We start from the raw sequence: 22,287 nt of genomic DNA on the forward strand, positions 1-22,287 counted from the left end.
AGTCTACTGTGATATATGCTATATGGACTGTAGTACCATACTGACTGTGGTGTTCCAATCGTTCTGATATTTGTTTCAGTATGTTGATCCACATACTGTGAATTACACAGCGTTGGGTGGAAGCTCAGACACATTTGATTTAACTTTGCCTAGACTTTAGTTGCCAGTCGTTATTCCTCAGACAGTGGACTGTTCTGGTTGATTTATTGAACTGGGAAGTACTTATAGTATCTGCTTTTGCTGAAAATATTCATAAGCATTTACTACGAGATGCTAATTTATAGTACAGGTACATGCTGCAGATGTTAGTCAGAGAGACCTCTTCTTCTCCTGATATCAACACCTATAATCTGTATCCTTAGCAGGGGGAAAATACTGTATGCTGTTGACATAACTTGTGTCTCTTAACCTTTCTCCTAGTGGGTGATTTCCTTCTTTAAAACTAAAAAGAATAAACTGCAGTGTAATTATCAGGAACATAAAAGGCTGTGTCTGTGTCTTTCAGCCCAGCATAATAGAAGTAATTGCATCAATTATGGTTTGAATCCTTCAATTAAATAATTAATAGCTGAAATGTGTTTCATATTATTTGCCTTTTATGTAAAAGCAGCTGCTGGGGGTGTGGGCGCTGTGAGTGAGGATCCCGTGCAGTTCGGAACTCACTCTGTTAGAACTAGCGCTAATGGCTTTAAAATAGTTATAATATATGCTCTGCGATGGAGGTGTTCCCTGTTAACAATATAACAAAACCACCAAAGACTATCACTGTTAATTGATCTGTGCTTTGCTTACCAACCATAAAGATATAATCAATGACGTCAATACGCACCCCAGCTTGTTACAATACTGGTCATTATTTAGAAAGGGTACATACCCAATGTGAACAGCACTTTAAGGGTTAAGCTGTTGCCTGTTCCTCTCTGTACAAACACACACTTAGAAAGAAATTAGGCTGAAAGACACCAGAGCTTACAGGGAGAAATATGGCATGGAGACAATGAAAAGATGTTATTGACATAAGAGTTAGTTGCTTGAAAAGTGGTGGGATTTTGAAGCTGTTTAAGATCGATATTTGAGACAGCTCTCTATGATGACTCACAGTGGAATGAGAGCCCCTGGGCCTGGGAGCTGGGGGATTGTTAAAACGGGAATACAAATAAAATAAATGGATTCTGTCTTTATGCAAGCGGTTGGTGAAATGGGGTCTCTAGAATCAAGTTGGTGCACCTTTCAGTAAGAGCTAGCAGTAATTCTGATGCACTGTTTAATACAGACATTGTTAATGTGGTCATTTACTCAGGAAGAGAGTAACCAGACTGCACTATTTTATATGGGCAATACTGTCCTCAGTGGCAGACAGAGGTTTATCTGTCAGTGTGTGTGTTAAATAATTCACCTTATGGGACATCCAGCAGTGGAAGAGTAACGCGGGTTTATTTTAACATGTCCCATGTCGCCTGTTACAAACTGAGTATATTCAGTACTTTAACAACAAAACTGTATTCTAACCCTTAGAAAAGTGTACCACGCTATTTTTACATGCTCTTATTTGTGGTTTTGCCATGTTTTCCCATGGTTATACTATTCATTTACCACAGTTTAGCCTGGTTTGCCGTTCTTATTAATATGCCAACCTATTCTTTACCGTGCTTTATCACACTTTGTTTTTCCTATGAGAAGATGTTATAAGGGAACATATTTGAACTGGTTTCAAGACCTTTCTTGATGCTTTACGTAGAACACGTTCCTCACATGTTATGTGCTACAGTTTATGTTTATTTATTTTTTTAACTTGTGCATATACAATACAGTACAATAACAATACAATACACATGTCTATAGCGTCTTTCATCACAAGAATCCCAACGCGCTTCTCACAAAAATGAAACCATTCAATTAAAAACAGCCTTATATGAAACTGAATAAAACTGAAGTTAAAATAACGACCATAAAATGTGGTTTTAATTGTAAAATTTTAAAAACTAAAATAAAAAATCAGAACAATTACAAAGTCTTAAACAAAAATTATATAAAATTGGAATAATAATTTTAAAAAAAGACCAAAAAAATAGTTTAATTGTACAATTTGAAAAAAAACTACTATACTAATTCAGTATGGGGAAAAATAGACAATTAAAGACAATTTTTTTTATTAAAAAAAATATATATATAATAGACTATATATATATATATATATATATATTATATATATATAGATATAGATAGATAGATAGATAGATAGATAGATATAATATATATTTCTTATTTAGGGTCTATATATCTACTGTACAGTACTGTTTGTGCCTAAACTCCTTTCACGTCGGCTCACATCCACCCGTCGCTATCAACCTTGGCTGGATGTGAAAGTCTTCATATTCCAGTGCAAATCTGTGGGCCACCAAAGTCGATGGAGTATGTCAATGTTACAGCAGCACAGCACAGCTCCCCATACGCCCTGCTCGGTGCTGGTACTGTAGAGGGGGTATATTTAGAGATTGCCTGAAGAAGCTTGTCCTGCCCCAGAGGCCAGTCTACAACCTTCCCGGCCTCCCACAATCCTAAAGCATGCTACAGAAGCTGGAGCCAGTGCAGAGCTAACGGAAAGCCCTCCGTCAGCTGCAGGTTGCCCTGTCAAGAAGCATAAACACTGTGCAGCCATTTTCCAACTGACGCTAAACCATTTGAATCTGTATCAGGGATACTCTGACTTTAAATGTTTTTAATTTGTCTTTGTCACATTGCTTTGAAATGTAGCAGCCCCTCCCATCCATAAAGAAAACTATGTAACCCCCCCCACACACACACACACACACGCTCACACGCGCACACACAGACATACACACACAGACATACATACACAGACACACACAGACATACACACACAGACACACACAGACATACACACACAGACACACACAGACATACACACACAGTTGAGTCTTATTTGTAAAGTCATCAATTGCAGTGTCACATGGATTTCAGGGCTTTAGTTCTTTATTGAGTGGATCAGGACAGGGTTTGAATAGTGCTGTTCCTCTACATCACAAGGGCTTTACAGCACAGTATGCACTTTGCAAGGATATCTATGTAAGTATCCTTCCATTTAAAAATAAAAATTAACACATGCTGACCTTTGCTTTTTCAAGCCCTCTTTGACTTGGAGAAATGCCCTTTGTGCACAATGTTTTGCATAAGACAGGCTATGTAGCCCTTTAAATGTTTGGGCAATTTTCTATTCGTGCTATTTGCTGGCTAGCCAAGGCCCCCAGACTCCCCACAGCCTTGCAGTCATATTGTGTCATTCAGTTTATTAGCAAGCATTACTAAAACAAGCTTTGTTAAAGCAGACACTCGTTTTAATCAATGAATGTTCTTGCGTATTGCCTGCGTTACACTTTGTTTACCTTCTGTTGATTTGTACCTGCACCTCATACCATTTAGGCCAGTTACCTTATCTGTCCGCGCAGTCAGATTAAATTAGCGAGAGTGAATGGCAGTTAGAGAAAGCAAGGTAAGAGAGGGTCATTCAGTTGCCTGCACTGGGAGCTCTGCGGCTGCAAGAAGCCAGGAAAGCTCCGAAGAGGGTAAAGAGCAACTAGCGAACTCAGAGGAGCTGTTAACATTTCAATAGAAGAGGATTAAGTAAAACAAAGGGGAAGATTAGCTTCATACACTACAATGGGACTGTGCCTTGCTCGAGGAAAATCTCAGGTGAATGTGCTGTTTGAACAGACGTTAAACTGAACTGGAATTTAAAAGACAGTGTTCAATCTCTTCTGTCCCCTTCAATGGTTTTAAATGACTGGGCATTAAATATGTGACTTTATTGAATAGCCTAGCTTGTATACAGTACTGGTCATTGTTTACAGTGCACACAATTCATTATACACATATGTGTCACACTCGCACACACACACACATACTGTCTAACCACATCATCTTTATGCAGACAGACAATGAAACAGATTGCTCATTTCCAGTCAAGACAGTTGCAGTGGTCATCGTTGTTCCATATGCCTCTCTGTTTGGATGCAATCAAACTATTCTACGACTGGAACTGCTCTGCTATGGTTTGTACCAATATTGCTTTGGCTGGAGTTAAACTACAGTACAAACCATCGAGTGGTGCAATACACTACTCTCACGGTCTACTTTCCAAAAACTGGGCTACTTACCAAAAAAAGGGGCTATCGATTTCAAAAATGGGGTTCTTGATTGCAAAAATGGGGCTATTTATTCCAAAAATGGGGCTATTACTTCCCAAAAACAGGGATATCCTGAAGAAATGTAAATTCCTTAATTTCCTGCAATTTCTCACTGGTAACATGAAGCCCAACAGGAAAATGGAAACAGCAAACCTGATTCGAGCTGAGTGGATTCTCCAGATAACTTCTGGCAGCTTCACTCAACAGCAGCTTCGATTCCTGATAGAGATGGAACCCGAAGAGCAAGCTGCAGAGTGTTTAGTTGAATGTCTGTTGATTTATATAGTCTTTTTGTTAGACGTTTACTTTAAATATAGCCTTCTTTAATAGCAACACAATCTATATCATTTATATATTGGAGTGCAGTTCTTCAGCATTGCTGGCCTTACCCACAAAGGCATGTAAAGCGAGGTAGCCCGAGGACCCTTACGAAGATGATTTTGTTTGTATTGAATGCAGTGGATCTCATGCTGCTATGCAGGACATGCAGGCTGTGCTGTGCTGCAGTTCACGTCTGTGATTGGCACTGCAATGTCTCAGCCCTCACTTCTGCGTCCAGAACGATTTACTGTTTGATTTATTCGTCTGCTGCTGCACACATGACCTGGTAGAAAACTTCATGACAGACGCCACCCTCCACCTCCCTCAATGAATCCCATTTAAAAAAGCAGCACATTGGATCATGGGATATTATTTATAAAAAGTCCTCCTTGTACTTTTGTTGTAAGAAGCAACTTTGGTAGCTGCCATGGTTTGGCCTGTGCTTTTAACTCCTCTGCCTGGGAGCATAGATTTTCAGCTGCATGGCACACACACACACACCCCTACATAGTGCTAATGCATGTGGACATGCCACCAACCCCCCCCCCCCTACACACACACACACACACACACACACACACACACACACACACACACACACTTACCCGACCACAGCCTTCAGCTGCTGCAATGATTTCTCTTTCTTTTTTGAAGCAGATAAACTATTTGAGATTCTGGACTCGAAAGTCTTTCCATCAATCATTGTCTGCCGGTTCTGATTCAGTGATTTTTCTTATTCTCCTTAATCCTGCTCTGGTATAAGCGAGAGAATGGAGAGCTTAGAGCAGGTTTATAAAACTCAGTTAAAGTGACTTTTTCTGAATTCTGAATAGACTTGCCATGAAGTACAGGGGCACCCATTGTGCCTCTGCTCCTGTCCGTGGTGACATCACCGCTCGCTTCATCAGAGTCCTATTTAAACTGGGGAGAGCACTTAGTAAAGCAATCTGGCAAGGGTATAATTAAATTGACATAATCATGCACCTTAGTGGCAAAGGCTATGAGCTGTGGAGCAGTTCAGGCTCTATGAACATTCAGACCTGACCATGACCAATCCTGTGAAGATGCACAGTGGCACTGAATATGAATTAAGTGAGGTGGCGTCTGGGGTCATTTGACTTGTTACCTATTTCGTACTTTAACCCAGACCTAATCCATTAACCCACAGCACCACCTAGGCCTGAGTTTGGTACATGCCAGGGTCCCTCAGTCTTCAAGGGAGTGGCTGTGCTCTGATGCTAAAGATGTCAGCACTGTATTGGGAAATACATCTTCCCATCAATCACAGAGAGAGATCCACAGCATTAGTGAATGAGGCAGGACACAGTGCACACGCCTTTATACTCCACTAAGCTTCCTGACTTCTTTATGCAAAGGCAATGCATTACATTGAAACTTTGTAATATATGACAGCTAGAATTTACATTTCATTTCCTGGAAGTGTGTCTATGTGCACATGTGTTTGCAGAGCAGGGAATCCAGCACTGCAGCACAGCACCATTGGGGGAACTATTTCACTTCATGCTGAATGCCCTAATAAAATGTACTGCAGTATATCACAAGTAAAATCACATACAGCAATAAAGCACACACACACACACAGTATGAGAACAGAACAGTACAAATATATTTTTTGGGGGTGAGAAAATGTCGGATCAAAGATTCATTGTTCTTCAAAGGAGACAGTGCTTTGCAGCTCTGGAGGCCTGGGTTCAAAGACGAGAAGAACACAAACATTAAAAGATTAAAGTGGCTTCCATGTCAATTACTGAGGTCAGGTTGGGACACGGTTACCCATACTTTAGGTTTATTGTGAGGAATGTCACGCCCTTCATTTTCCAGTGTCTCTCCTATCCCTGTACCTTTGCCTTGTCATTCCTTTCTTTGTTGCTCCAGGAAAGAAGGGATTAAGTCCGCTGGCAACTTTATGCCCCCTCCCTCAGTAGCATCTCCCTGGGATTCCAGCTAATTCCACAGTGTCTTGATTGTGCCTATTGAATGATGCCGTCGGTGCTAATTCCTCCTCTGCTTTAATTTATTTTGTCAGTGAAGAGAATTGATCCCAGGTCCCAATAAATCTCTACCAGCTCTTACTGTTTCTCCTCTCAGCTCAATTTAAAAGCCTGTCTTCAGCTCCCTCTCTCGCATCTCATTAGAGCAGGCAATACCCTCCACCCTCTCTCCCCTGTGCTAACAAGTCCAAGGAAGAGGTCTTAAAATCCTGTCCTTCCTAAATAAACGAAGTATTTTTCCAGCTGATTTGATCACTAAAGCTGAGGGTATACAAAGGCACTTTTTCAGGAGCAGTGGCTTGAAACCTGGTTCCAGGAAACTGGGAGACCTTGTTTGAGCAGCTTTGCTGTATCAAACCTCAAGTCTGCTCTGGTGTGCCGTGCAGTGGCCTGAAACCTAGTCTCATGAAACCCAGTTCCAAGCCACAAAGTGGCTTTGTGTTCCCTCAGCTTTAGAAAGCCGTTTATTAAAATGGAAAACCCAGTTGCACAGCACAATATTACAAAACCAGTGCAGTAAAAAACATTTACTGTTGATGGACTTTGCATTAAGTGGCAATACTAAAAGAAGCTTATAGTAGAAAAAATCCTAATAGACTAGTTTTCTTTCTCAGTGTTTTGCATTGAAGAAAAATATTTCTAATCTACCCTACAGTTCTTCAATTTTTTTCTAGTGATGGATGGTCTCTTAGTTTACAGCTGTTTTGTTTTTTCCGGTTGTTCGTTTTTCTATCACATTGCTTAGATAAATAACGTAGATGTAAGTAGGTGTCTTCATCATCCCCACTGTCTAACTGATCTCTTGTTGGAGTAGTGTTGGTCTAAATCTGCCGTGTCCGTGAATGATTTAGTGTCCGATTTTACCAGCAGTGATGTACAGATGTTATGAAGGGTACACTGGGTAGATAAGCCTATGATTGAACAGTGGCAGATCTCAGTACCTAAAACTCAAAGCCCCTTTTCCAATGTGGTACACTGTAATATATGAATATTATAAGGGGGACAATACATTACCCAGGCTAGGGAAAAACTTGAATATTGTAGCTTTAGGGCACTAAAAGGATTTTGAACTGTTTTCATTAAAATACTGTGCTCTGTAACAGGGTGACTTGAGAGCTCTGGTTTTTATCACTTTTTTTTTTTTTTTTACTTTTAACAACTTTTTTTCAACTCAATTAATTTCATAGGCCCATCTTTAAATGAAATGATAGAATGGAATCAATTGTGTCTTTTTAAAAGGTAAGCATTTTTTCTCAGGGATTGAACATCAATATTCCCATAATTAGAAAGAGAAAAAGGTGAATATTTTGACATACACTGATTTAAAAACGAGAGAGAAAAAACGAGGTCTTTTAAAGTTTTATTAAAATCGGTGTAGGCCACTGATGGTGGAATATTCAAATCAGGTATATTAAAATGTTCTGGAAAATCACGTTGGCAGAGGGGCCTGTCTGTTCAACATGTGAGTCTCTTACCCAACTCGCAGTGTTGGTAATGATTCTCTGATGAGTGATCACATTGCTCTTTAAAAAAAAAAAAAAATCTAAAAGGTATTAAAAACTGCCTTGATTTGAATAATGGCAGCCAATTAAGTAATTAAACAAATAGCTGTGCTGCTCCAATGACAGCCGTCAATTTGTTTCAAAGGAAGTGGAAGATAATGGCTCGGCAGTCAAAACCAGGAGAAATTAGTGCCTGCTGCTCTTTACATGAATAGCGTTTTGTGGCCCTCTGATATGACGGCAGGGTTATAAATTATAGAGCGACAGGAGCCCTCGGGATTTGACCTTTGGAATTATTCAAAATGAATTGCTACGTTTGCCAGCTCGGTGGCTTGCAGGTGAGTGCAGGAGTGGAGACAGAGTGTGCTTTCCAGAGTGGCTGTGAACACTACAGCCCAGCACAGCTGGTAATTAATGCAGTGCCTGTTGTGAGCACTTGATCTGCACTCGGGTTGCAGGGGGACATTGCAAACAGTGGATTGGGAATGTTTCAGTGCTCATAACTGAGTTATAGGTTGGCAGTGCTGGAGAGCTGAGAAGTGTTTGGCTAGCACTTGTTTTTAAGCTGAAGGTGAACAGTCTCTGAATGGATCCTTCAGTCCGCTGTCCGTTATCAAAAGGCGATAGTCCAGGAGAGATGAGAATGGAGCGTGCTGGTGCTAATTTCTAAGGTGCTGAACGATATAGAAACACATTCCCGATTTAACAAAGCAAAATGTCTTGTTTTAAGATATTGTGACAACCATAATCCCACTGTTTTATGTCAGTGATGTGAAAGCATTAATAATCCATTTTAGAAACTGGATTAGTGACAAATGCCAATGACAGGATCTTTCAGACATACAAAAGAAGGGGATTGTGAAAGGACAGCGCAGTGGCCCCATATGTGATTGACAGGAAAGAGACTCGGAGACAGGGAAGCTGCAGGTTTAGCAAGGTCATGCACATTTATTAACACAAGTAGAACAAAACAGGAAGATAAAAAACAGGGCACGAGGGCCAAAATAAAAGTTTAAACCAAAGAATAAACACTGGTAGGCTGAGCATTCACCTTCTACAAAGACACCGGCCAAACACACACACTCACCCCAAAGTCCTTCTCCCAACAAAAGATTTGACTTCCCTTCTATACATGTGGCCATTCCCCAATTAGCAGGCACTTACCTAATTGGGTAATGGACACATTCCCTACGTGATTGTTGGTAGGGATAGATTTAACCCCATCCCTGCCAAACTTACATTAAAAATGCACTTATTTACATGGGCAGTCCTTCCGCGCTGCCACAGGACATATTGGTTTGAACATGTGGCTGCTCACCGATCTCGGTAGCAATTCGTTTTCAAGCCCCACTAAAGGAACAACAAGATATAAAAGGTACAGAGCTGGAAATCATTTTTCTTAACTCAACAAGTTTGCGCTGTTGGTTTTGCTGACAGCTCGGGAAAGCAGCGATTGAGTTGTGTTCTCCTTAAAAACAGATTTTAAACAAAATAAAAGGATCATAAAAAATCAGTTAAAAACACAGTGTTTTCTTTCTGTTAAAAACAGATTAAAGACAAAATAAAAACAGTGTAAAATAATAAAAAATGTCATTAAAATTAGAACAAAAACTGGAGCTCCCCCTCCTCACTCACAGCGCACAAGGCATCTTCCATACACCACCTCTCCTGAGAAGAGATATAGAAACAGTGAGGGAGAGATAGAGAAGGGATATAGAAACAGAGATGGAGACAGAAGGGATAGAAAAGGGATATAGAAACAGAGAGAGAAGGGATAGAGAAAAGATATATATATATATAGAGAGAGAGAAGGGATAGAGAAGGAATATGGAAACGGAGAGAGAGGGGATAGAGAAGGGATATGGAAACGGAAAGTGTGAAGGGATAGAAAAGGTATATAGAAACAGAGAGAAGGGATAGAGAAGGGATATGGAAACGGAGAGTGTGAAAGGATAGAAAAGGTATATAGAAACAGAGAGAGAAGGGATAGAGAAGGGATATGGAAACGGAGAGTGTGAAGGGATAGAAAAGGTATATAGAAACAGAGAGAGAAGGGATAGAGAAGGGATATGGAAACGGAGAGTGTGAAAGGATAGAAAAGGTATATAGAAACAGAGAGAGAAGGGATAGAGAAGGGATATAGTGAGAGAAGGGATAGAGAGAAAGAAGCGATAGAGAAGGGATATAGAAGAGAGAGAGAGAGATCCAGCAGTGTACAGAGTTGCAGCCTGTCTCCAAGCTCAACAGTAAGTAAAATGAATGATTGTGTCTAGCCCTTAGCTGTCACACCAGCTTGTCTCCGCTGCCATCCATCCATTCCTGTCTAACTCAGTTTCCTCTCTCTTCCTCCATTTCTTTTCTCCCGCAGAGGCTGGCGAGGGCTGCCGAGGTTTTCCAGAGAGCAAATGCCTGGAAGGACAACATTAAGGTACGAGCCCGTTCTGTTTCCAGTTTAAGAATGGACGCTGATACCCAGGCTGCATTCTCACTATTACATATACTGAACTTCAATTTACCATCTGCAAAGACACAGCATGATTCCAAAGAGCTCTCACCAATGGCCTACAGTAAAGTGTACGTCAGTAATATAAAAGTGAATAGGCTGTGTATATCGTGTCTCTTATTGTTAGAAGAGATGTCATCTTGTGTGATAATAAGAGACACCCTAAACACATCGAGTTATCTATCATGTTATTATTACATTATTTTAGAATTGTCATACATTCTATGCATGGAATTACTATGCGCAAGATAAGATTGACAGACCTCCTATATTATGTTAAAGTCTCAGTAATTGTTCCAACAGCATGGATAAGCTCAGTGCTCAGCTTTTGATCTAACCCTGAAAATTGACAGCCCTGCATTATTATCCCTCATTTGTTATTTTTTATTAAGTATTGTTAATAAGGAAGAGCAAGGAAATATATCACCCAAGCTGTGGAATAAAATACAATCAGGAGAATGTGGTTGTAATAATCCAATGGTGTCTTCATTATTAAAACAAACCCCATTGTCTTCAAAGATAGACTGTCTGTGACACAGTTTCAACAAGGGTCTGGAGTCACACTTTCTGTTTATTTGTACCACTCAGGACAAGCAGATACTGATATCAGCCCAGTACACAGGCTTTATCTGGTAATGCTCTGTTGCTGCTTGTGAGTATCTGTCATGTTCGCTGGCACACTGTGGGGAATTCTTCTGCTGTTTTAAGTTGCTGCTGGCAGAGTGTTGCAGAGTGTATTCACCGCAGTGCCTTACTACTTGTTTAAGTGTAAGAATGTATTGAGTAAATATACTGAATGCAATGCTCAGGGGACTGATACAACATAGATACAGGTTCCTAACAGAGTGATTGATCACACACCCAGCATACTCTCCACCGTGGTTCATGTCTCGCTCTTCTGTGATGCTCTTGACGTAGCACTGAGAAAAGGGGCGCTGATCCCATAACGAAGTGGCTAAGCAAAGGAACTCTAGTAAAGCATATTTAAAGATATAATGTAGTATGTTTAAATAGGGGGTGTAGATGTTCATTAAAACACTACCGAAGCCCAGTTCTGGTTTTCTCATTGTCTTTCCTGCAGTACAGAGTGTGCTCTCTTTTTTGAATGCCCTCCCCATCCTCTATATCACCTCTGTTTTTTCTCTCCGTTCCCATCTCCGCTGTCAGCTGTAATGAAAGTAAATGAAGTAATGTGCTTCTCATCTCCAGTCAAGTTCTATTTACAGGGGTCACAGTGCATGACTGTCCTGCCATCACTGTCGCCAGCGCGGTGACACTAATACAGAACAGCTTTCTTTAATGATCTGAAGAGCAGTGGTCCCTAAGTGCCACCACAGTTTATGTCTGTAATAATCATGTGGGTGTTTGATCCCTTTAAAGCTGACTTATTGACTCACCCTAATCCCATCACAAAATACAATTAAAAAGATCTTTTGAACAGGTCCGCAACAGAGCATGTCACGGGTTTGAGGGCGTCTGCACAGTATTTTAATCAGTTACAATCATTAAACTAGACCCCCGTATTTCACCAGCGTTCTTAATTGAAAAACATTCCCAGGTTTGTATGAAAGGAGCTCCTTTCTTTCTTTCTTTCTTTCTTTCTTTCTTTCTTTCTTTCTTTCTTTCTTGTGTTCTTTTTCAAATTACATTAATCAGACAGCCTGTTTGCACCAACAGTGTGTCCTGCAGATGTCAGGTGATCTTTCCCTGCCTGCGCTGCCTGGCCTGCACAAGGTTAACAGCTGTCCTATTGATATTCAGAGCTCACTGGAAACTTTCTCGTCACACAGCTGGCCATGGTACACTAAACACAAATGGATTTCCAACCCGCATGGGATATTTGCATACAGGTTTTAACAGATTTAAAACAAATAATTACGCAGCCCTTCCAAGGAAGACCATTTCTATTCACGGTCTCTTTAGCACTCAACTGGTCCCTGGAGAGTCTCTGATCCTTGGCTCCCTTTTACTTACTCAGTAAATGAGAGCTCAGAATCCACCAGGTAAGAGGGGACATGGTCCTGAGAACTGCATTAGATGATCCCTAAATAGGGTGGACTGCATGTCCTATAAGATGAGCAGCTTGCAGTTAATGGTCACAGACACAGTTCCCACCTGCTTCAATTACTGTTTTTATTATAATGACAAAAATAATGATCATCTTTATACAGTATTGTTATTGCTCTTATAAGGAAAAAAGACAGCCCAAGAATTTTAGACGATATTAATATTTTGACTGCATGTGGGCTGTATAATATTTAAAATGTGGCCTTTCAGTGAGTGATTTAAATCTTAAATGTCACTATGAGCTTTTAAATACAGTAGCTGCCTTCTTTTCCTGGGTGGATCTGAACCAGGTCCAAAAGGGGAAGTCAGCAAGGTACTAGGCAAAGTCTTTAGTGATGCAAAGTTGAGTCTGTTGGCTCCGCTAACGGCACTTTGGGACTCTGAGCCTAGAAACCGAGGTTTGCTCCTCAGTCACTGATTCTAATTCAGTTCTAACGCTAATCCCGACCACAACTCCAACCCTAGCCAAAGGTGTCCCTTTAACTGGCCTTTGTTCTAACCCTATTCTAAATTGTTTAGTTAAACCAATTAAGCCTCTATCCAGACCCTGAAGTACTTCGTTATTTCATTCTACCTGTTAAACCTGGAGTGGAGTGGCCCTCCAGGACTGTGAATGGACAGCCCTGCCCTAACCCTAACGCTAACTCTAAATGTAACCCTACTACAAACCCTAATTTGTATCAGAAATGGTTCTTCTCTGTCAAAAAGTGGAAATCGCATGGCTGGCGAAAGAGCGGTACTTGTATAAAAAGCATTCAGTGCTTAACCGTGAACGCACGTATCGGCTCCTGCTGCTCTGGAACTGCAGTGAAATTTCAGCTATGTTTCAGCTACATTTTGAGCTATGTGTCCGGGGTTCTTTTCAGAAAGGGGAGAAGGTGGGAGCAAGGGAACGTCTTTCAGCCATTCTGCTGTATTTTCCTGCATTTGAAGTGCAGCGGCTGTTTTCAATGATACTACTGGAAGAGCTGCAAGAGACTTGAGCAGAGAAAGGGGTCAGTCCTGGCTCTGTTATCAGCCCCACGTTTACACCAGTCAGAGTCAGCGGGAGTCTCACTAAAAGCTACTGCAGCATGTGTTCACCCTTTTCAGAAAGCATCCATGCTATTTAAGAAGCGTTTGCAAAGTAAATATAAGCAGTCCATATGCAGCGTGTGCGAGATGAAGAGAGTTAAAAATAAGAAACACTGGCAAGGATCTGTGGGGCATTGAGTTTGCATGAGTCTGTCAGACAGTTTGTTTTGTGCAGATTTCCTTCATTCAGAGGTTCATCAGTGCAAAAAGAAAACAAGTATAAAGGGCGGCCATGCGGCTAGCAAAAACTACCCCCTTGAAAGTACAAATTGTTTTACCATTAAAACCATCACAGCTGTAGAAAAGTTGTTATTTTTAACACGGTATCCGTGTTCAACAACCCCCCCATTTACATAGTTCATAACGACACACATATCGTATACTGAGCAAATACACAGAAAACACTCCCAGTAGTAAAAGAGTAATCTGTGTCTACATCCCAGTTTCTCACAGAGCTAAGAAATGTCACTTCTCAATCCTAGTGTCTTTCTCTTTCTCTCCCCCTCAACATGTTTCCAGTTCATTTATTTGCATTGTGTGATGTCATGAAAGACATATACTATTAACATAAGCATACTACTGGTTTTCTAACAGAGGGCTCTATCTCAGCGCATATGGCTTTTTATCTTGAGGGTAATATCAGAAGGTAAATCAGCTATTAAGTCACATTTTTATTGCAATGATTATTATGTATTTTTTGTAAATCAGCAATGAAAACGGTTTGAGAATGAAATCGTATTCCAGTGCTGCAAATGAGTTCTACACCATTAATAACGTAGCGCTTTTGATTTCATTTGCTTCTGTAATCAGTGGAAGGCAATGAGGAGCAGCAGGGAGGCTTGTGAAACATTCAGGAAAGTTGATGAAAAATGAAAAATTGAACATTTACTCCAGGAAGGATGTGACGCCTGTTTTCTTGGCGATCGGTTCTGTACAGCTGACACTAATTGAATTAGACTGACACACTGCTGGTGTGGGATATTAAAAACGCTAGACAACGATTTGAAGGGAACAGTCGAGGGGGGGGGGGGGCTGTGATTCAAGCTCAACGCTGTGTGATACAAAATGCAGGGTTTAAGAAGCCAATTCTACACATTAACCCTATTGGCCCTCTTCATTTTCCACCAGCTCATTTTTCCTCACTGGATTATAGTACAGTAGTAAGATAAGGACTCCCGTATGTTTATTCAATTGATATAAATAGGGACGGATCATATATATATATATATGTGTGTGTGTGTGTGTGTGTGTGTGTGTGTTTATGACCTCTATAACATTGTTTGCAAGTCTTTATCTCATTGGTGTAGTGTTGTCTTTGAAAATATGTGATATAGTATATAGTAATAATAATAATAATAATATAATACTATTACTATTATTATTATTAACGTACACCCCAGGCTATAGCCCTAATGTATACCACGCTGTACTGCCATTGATGTAATAAACCACAAGAGCAAACCCTGAGCTGGAATTAGAGACTTGTCTCATCTAATTAGTCCAACTGCACGTACAAATGCAAGGCTGCTTTGCAGAAAATGAGTCCTTTAGGAAAACATAATTTTCTCTGTCCTTTATAAAAAACTCACATTTTGTTTGTCCTTTTTTTTCTTTTATTTTAAGAAATGTGGCACAGCGAGTGCAGTTCGAGTTGTAGGCATGACGTGTGGCGAGCTGTCTTTGCCATGCCCAAGATTACAGGCAGCCCACATAATTGAACAGCATTCGGAGAGTGCCTTAAAACCTCCTTTTGATGCCTGAAAGAAATTACTGGGTGAGATTATAGTGTCAGATTTATTTTAGATCTTTATTTCATATCTTACAGCCTGCATTGCTAATAAAAAAAATAAAAAAGTACCGTTGGGAGAGCTGCTGCTGTTTCTGAAAGACCCTCCCCCCGCCAGCCCCCCAACCTTGCTGTAAGGTTACTTTACTCCTTTGAAATCCACAGGGAGACTTCAGCAAGGCTCATTAACTCCAAAAGTAGGAACTAGCCTCTCTGTACTGGTGTGCCAGTGCTTTGCTGTTTGATGTTAGAATGGACAATTTGCGAAAGCGTAGCCGCATGGTTAGAGGTGGGGGCTGAGATCCACAAAGTACGTGTCACTGTGAGTTTGAGTCTCGCTTGGATCTACAGAAAGGTACATATTCAATCAGAAAATACATCGCTGCTCTAGTTGTTTACTTGCTTTAGGGTGCTATCCAATCAATCTGCATGATCAAACTCGCCATTGCATGATCAAAAGGGCGTGTTAACATGGTACACTGTAAGCCCTTAACCTGCTATGTTTTTGTTGATGTGTTGTGTTAGATTTTACCTTCATCTATAACCTCAAAAATAACTTCACAGATCATAAGGCAAAAGCTGATAGGAAACAAGTTAAAGACAAACGTTTTTGGCGAGTGCACTGAAGATGTGTAGAGATCATTTCATTGCACCCGCCCATTTTAAACCAGCAATTTCAATGGGACAGTTAACAGCATGTTCTTGCTGGTGGGTGTTTTTTTTTTTTTTTGTGCCTTGAGGTGGAGGTGGTTCTTTGGGGTGGGTGGATCCCCAAGAAAGCAGAGAGTCCTCTGAACCGGAATGTAACTTTTATTGAAATCAGTCTTCGTTATCACACCACGCTGGAACCAGGCCTGCAGTGGAATGGACCCATCATATTTCATCAGCATCTCTCGAGCTGCCTTATCTCAGCGCTCCAGCGGATCTGAGCTGCACTCACCCCCCCCCCCCCCCCCCCCCCTTCTCAAAGGATCAGCAGCTGCATCACTCATCCAGCTCAGCTGGGACAAGGATTGCTTTCCCCAAAAGCAGGGCTCTTTTCTCTTAACCCACTCAATGCCTGACCACCACCCTAGGGAGATGAGCAGCAAGAGCTGGCTGAGTTTCACATTGATTCACTTCATCTTCTGCCCGGCTCTGATGCTAGCAGAGTTTCATTGCATTATTATAGGGATTTACACACAGTGGAGCGTGAAAAAAAAAAAAGCCAATCCTAGCAACTCTCTCCTCCTCTCTGAAATAGAACCTTCTCTAGCACTCTTTAGCTATTCCAGTCGTTGGCTGTCTGCACAGAAATGACGGTGTGAACTGTATAAACGCATTGAGAAACGTATGCACACGTGAGAGGTTACATATTTGAATGTATTTATTTTGAAACCAGCACATGTTTTATGTTGAATTCTAGTCATGAAGAGGAACACAGAAGACATCCAGTTAAAGGAAGTGAAAGGAATGCAGGGCTCCTGTTCTTCTTTTCAGTTTCTAACAGAGATCAATCCATTTAAAATGGTGAGACGTGGACAGCATTGAAATTGGTTTCAACCTTGACTGGCTGCAGCAGTCAGTGAAGTGATAACCACTGGTGCAAATCAAGCAGAAAAAGTTGAATGTTTTAAAAGTTTTTAGCTCCTGAAGGCACCCATTACATACTATACATGCCATCTGGTCATGATGTATAAAATATTGCTTATATGACTATAACACTAGAGTTACTTTTTCATGATAAAGATTCCTATTAGAAATAGTTACATACAACTGTAACCTGATTTCATAGTTACATACAACTGTAACCTGATTTCAGTCCTACGTTTAACCCCTAATTTCCGATTGAATCAGGTTTGTCACACATTACCAGAACGTCCAGTTCTATCAAGGCCCAGATGCAACACCATTTTTTAGAGGGGGCGGGAGCGGGGGCTTTTGTCTCGGAGCGTTACTAAATTGATTTCAATTTCCTAGTAAGAGTTAGTTACTACCCGTGGCCTGTTTTCTCTGTTTGCGCAGTAGTCTGGCTAGGAGTCTTGATATATTAAAAATCCCAGACCCATGTACTTTGTGTTTTCATCAGAATGCATGACAGCAGCTGCTGTGTATTTGAAATGCATTAGCGCTAATGGCAGTGCCACTCTCTACAGATGGGTTGCTATGGAGGTTTGGGTAAGAGAGAGAACAGAGCCATCTTGTAGGCCATTTACTGTAATCATCACTCCGCCATCAACCAGGACTTTCATCACGAGGCGAGACGGTTCGTCAGCATGTGTGTGCGTGTGCGTGTGTGTGAGCATGCGTGTTTGAAGTGGTTGGTACTTGGGGACATCGCTATTTAATGGGCTGAGCCCTTACTATATTTATTGCTGATTGAAGTCAACACCAGTCAGCAAGCAATTGCGACTTTTTCTCTCTATATTTTATTGGCACATTATTAAACTACGTAATATATTTTAGAAACAGTGACCTCTACTAGGAGAGAATGGCGCTGCAGCTGTAACCCCGGGAAATGTAAAACCTGCTACGGATTTAGAAAAACAAGTGTATGAGTTATTTGTGCTGTGTGTCCTTTACTTATAAATATATTATCACAGGTTGCAAAGATGATAATTTGGTAGCTGAAGAGGGAGTGTTATCACAGAGCTATTTGTAGCCTGCCACAGAGACAAGCTTTCCACTTCCATGCCAAACAGGAATGCACATTAAGATGAAATATCTCGGTACAGTCTGTCAACAGAGGCTGTCTAGCAATGATAGTGTATCAAAAACATAACAGCGCTTGCATATGATAAACACAGTTAACATTGGCATAACAAATTACAAGATAATGAAGACAGTGCATCAAAATAGGATGGTGCTACTGTTACCGTTATCCCAAACAAAACCCACCGGCACTCAAACCTATGGTTACAAACTGTAGTGCAGCAGAGATGGGGAGCTCTGGCCCTTCCTGAACCAGTTAAAGCGCCAGACAGCTTCTAAAGCAGTTAGAGTAAGTAATGGGGTTCTGCTACAACTGTTTAAATAACATACCTTTTAATAACTTTATACACTTATAACTGTTTCAAAGCTCTTTTCAAAATGACCGCTGCAGGAAAAGCCATTTAAACAAAAAAACATGACAAGAAGTGATCTGGCTTTTCTGTTCCATACCACATCATGGATCGCTATTGCTGTGTGACCTGTTTGACAGTGTGAGCAATAACCCTAGTGGCCATTTTGAAAAGAGCTTCGAAACAGACCTTAAAGTTTTGTAAGTGTAAGGATGTTAACAATGAAAAGCAAAAAGATAGGTACGTTATTTAAACAGTTGCAGCTACCAGTGGGGACGTGTAACGCCATATTTCAGAACTCTGCTACTTACTCTCTAACTGCTTCATTTAGCCAGGTGTGGAAAGGCCCCCCAGGACAGAAGTAAACCTCATCTTGTATATCCTAATGTGATATTACTGAACCCTGGACTCGACAGGTGCCTGACCAGCAGGGGTCACTGTTGTGCGATGAGGCACACTGGGCCCCATCTGGGTCCCCTAAACCTGCAGAACCCCTCCGCTTCTTGAGAAGCCACTCATCGATTTGAGAAGCCTGTCTCATCTACACCAGCGCAGTGGCCCTGTCATGGACTGAGCTCATTGAAGTATAGAGCTCATTTCACTAATCCTCCTTCCACACTTATCAGCTGTGTGGCGAAATATGTATTCACATCATTCCTAGACACATCCTTGAGTGACTAAAAGGGAAAGGCTTTTTTTTTTTTTTCAATTGAACTCTCATCTCTGCTCACAGAGGGGTACTTACATTAGTCGGATAAATGCTGCAGTTTAACCAGTGGAAGAGTCGACCTTGAAAGCACTTGCAAGGCCCTGATCTTCAAATGACTGGAGATCTTTGTTATGTGGATTGCTAATGCAACGAAAGTTCGCCACTCTCTGCGTAGCACATAATATCATTTGATTTCCAAGCAAGGGTTTGTACTTCCAATAGCTGCTGCAGTACCTGTGTACAATAACACGGGCTGAAACGTTTTTTAAAACATTTTTTCGTGCACAGGTGTTTCAAAATTTCACATCACGTACTGTGAAACACAGGCTACCTACATACCAGTGATGCCTATAGTGGAAACACAGCTATTAAAAGCTGAAGAATCGCTACAGTACATCGCTTGGCTGCCTTTGCCTGTGATGTGAATTCTTGCTTCCTAATCTAAAGATCCACACAGTGCCAGGCTGAAAGGTTCCAGCTGTTTATTCAATGGTGAACATTACACTGTATATAGCAAATTAGAAAGATAAACGCCTGTGCAATAACGGCCGAATGACTCCATTTCTTGCTTCTCTGATAACAGCCTGAATTACCTGTATACAGTGTTATGTAATTAAATGCAGTCCTATGCCATATTCTTTAACTTTAGTGCTTTATTGTTACATAGTTATTTACTTGGGTGCGTTGAAAGGGAGCGAAGGGTCTGGATGCTTGTAATGGAATACAGAAACGCTGCTTATCTCAAACCCTGGGCTGGAGAGCTGTGAGTCTGTATGCTTGAGAAAAAAAAAGAGGAGAGGAGAAAAAACACCAGAGCAAACAGTTTAGAGAAGCAGCTTCCCCATCGAGCGTATCTGATCACAAACGTATCTGTGAGCGCCAATAAGGAAAACTGAGGGCCATGGGATAGGGAGAGGGATTAGACTGTGCATTGCTACTATAAAATCTACCCATGACTGGGTGCTGACAAATCAGCTCAGCTCATTCACAGGGTAGCATGACCATGTCCAAATTAAACTACTGACTACTGCCTACATTGTTGTTATTATTATTATTATTATTATTATACTGCTACTACTAATGCTATTACTTCTGTTATTATTACTATTATTAGTAGTAGTAATCTTGGCAATCATGGGTAGCACTCTTACAGGGAGGGGCTACCCATTCCTAACTGACATGCGGTTCCTTATCAGTAAACTGAAAAAGGCACTCGTCCAAACGTTTGTCTGCTTGACTCTGAGCTGCTTGTAGTTTTAGACACAGAATCCTGCATTGGATGTGTGCATAGTGACAGCTAAAGGATCTTCCACCCAAAGAACAGCCAGCAGTCCTTCGGCAGAGGAATGAAGGGGCTGTGAGCAGGAACAGAACTCACTTTCATACAATCAGTAGAGATGTGCATAACCCAGTGAGTATTTCAAACCAGAGCACATGTTTATAGCAATGAGAATAATTTAGGAGAGAAGATAGTAATTGATTGAATAGAGAAGTTGATATTAAATTATTGTTTATTTAGCAGACATCTTTATCCAAAGCAGAGACTAAGGTGTGTGAACTATGCATCAGCTGCAGAGTCACTTGTAATAAGAGAGCACAAGGTGATGAAGTGATTGCTTAGGGTCAGTGGCTGAGCCGGGATTTGAACCAGGGACCTCTTGGTTACAAGCCCTTTTCTTTAACCACTGGACCACACAGCCTCCTTGAGTACATTTTTTTTTTGAATAGCACAATCACAGTGTTTATTCAGAGGTGTGGTGATCCTTTCTCTCCCCGACTCCGGCAGCTATTCTTGCTGCTTCACATTTTTAAAATAAGCCCTTTCTACTGATTGTAAAGGTGAAGGACAGGCCTGTGACAATGTGAAAGTTTCCTCCTTATTGAAGTACATTGCAATTTATTCCAAGATGCAGATTCATCCAGCCTTATTTTTAGCCTCAATAGGTGCTCTGAGTAAATTAGTCTCCACTTCCCTGCTGTCCCCTCACACAAGGAGATCAGAGCAGTGATTACTGATGATTACTGCCTGCATCTGTCTGGATGGAATATCATGCGGAGGACTGGGAAGATGGGAGCGCGTCCATGTTCCATCGCAAGACATGCGATCTTGCATTCCTGATTCCTAGGACATTTAAAATTCATGCTGGGGCATGGCAGACAATATATGCAGACTTACTTGAACAGATGCAGTTACATCATAATGTACTGATGCAAGATAATGCATGCAGACTAATGTAAACTAATGACTGAACGACTGCTTCTTGCAGTGCATTCGGTGTGGATTGGTATTTGCTGCAGGGATACGCTTTCTCAAGCCCAGCGAGGGCAGGTTTGAAAAGCTGCACCATCTCCTCCAATCATCCAGGCTGGAGTCAGCTCTGCTAGCTTAACTTAGGAGAGGGTTAAGATCTGGTATGAGTTTGAGTCTCTAAACTCTTTTGAGTTTAATAATCTCTCTCTCTCCCTCTCTCTCTCTCTCTCTCTCTCTCTCTCTCTCTCTCTTTCTCTCTCTCTCAGTACGATTCTCAGTATGGACTTTCAGTCTCTTAGTACAATTCTCAGTATGGATTTGTAGTCTCTTATAAGTTCCTCAGTATGGATTTGCAGTCTCTTATTACGATTTTCAGTATAGATTTCTTCATTCTCAATCTCTGGGTTTGTTTAAAATTTGGATTTGTTAGTTCTGAGCCCTCGTTCTTGTGAAAAAGGAGTTTAATTCCGATAGATCTGTTGCTCTGTGAAGTCCTGCACCGAAGGGTTAACTTGCATCCTCAAGCCTCGCTGTTAGTCTTTCCTAGCAGCGATGAAAATCAATACCCACAAAAATTCCAAACCAAACAGCATTCTGGATTTCCTCTCATTTCAGAACTCGCAAGAACATTGATAAAAGGGTTATTAAAGGCCCCGGTGGAGCGCGAGACAGAGAAAGCCTGCAGCCTGCAAGATAATTCAGCTAAAAAAATATCTGGAAATCAATAGGAGAAATGAACAGGCAATAAAACACTGCAAAATGTTCTCCTGGGATGGGGGGTTAAGCATGAGTATTATCTATGTAGTGCAATTGTAA

General features: G+C 41.0%; 1 protein-coding gene across 2 annotated transcripts in view; it reads left to right on the plus strand.

The window, feature by feature from the left end:
- Positions 1 to 22,287, plus strand: part of LOC121328816 (voltage-dependent calcium channel subunit alpha-2/delta-2-like) — a 185,657-nt gene that overhangs the window by 76,100 nt on the left and 87,270 nt on the right. For both annotated transcript variants that reach the window (XM_041273897.1, XM_041273898.1), the window contains exon 4: positions 10,409 to 10,468. In XM_041273897.1, the coding sequence (XP_041129831.1) occupies positions 10,409 to 10,468 (60 nt within the window). The remainder of the gene's footprint in view (positions 1 to 10,408; positions 10,469 to 22,287) is intronic.

Source organism: Polyodon spathula, chromosome 16 (genome assembly GCF_017654505.1).
Source record: "Polyodon spathula isolate WHYD16114869_AA chromosome 16, ASM1765450v1, whole genome shotgun sequence".
Taxonomy (NCBI): domain Eukaryota; kingdom Metazoa; phylum Chordata; class Actinopteri; order Acipenseriformes; family Polyodontidae; genus Polyodon; species Polyodon spathula.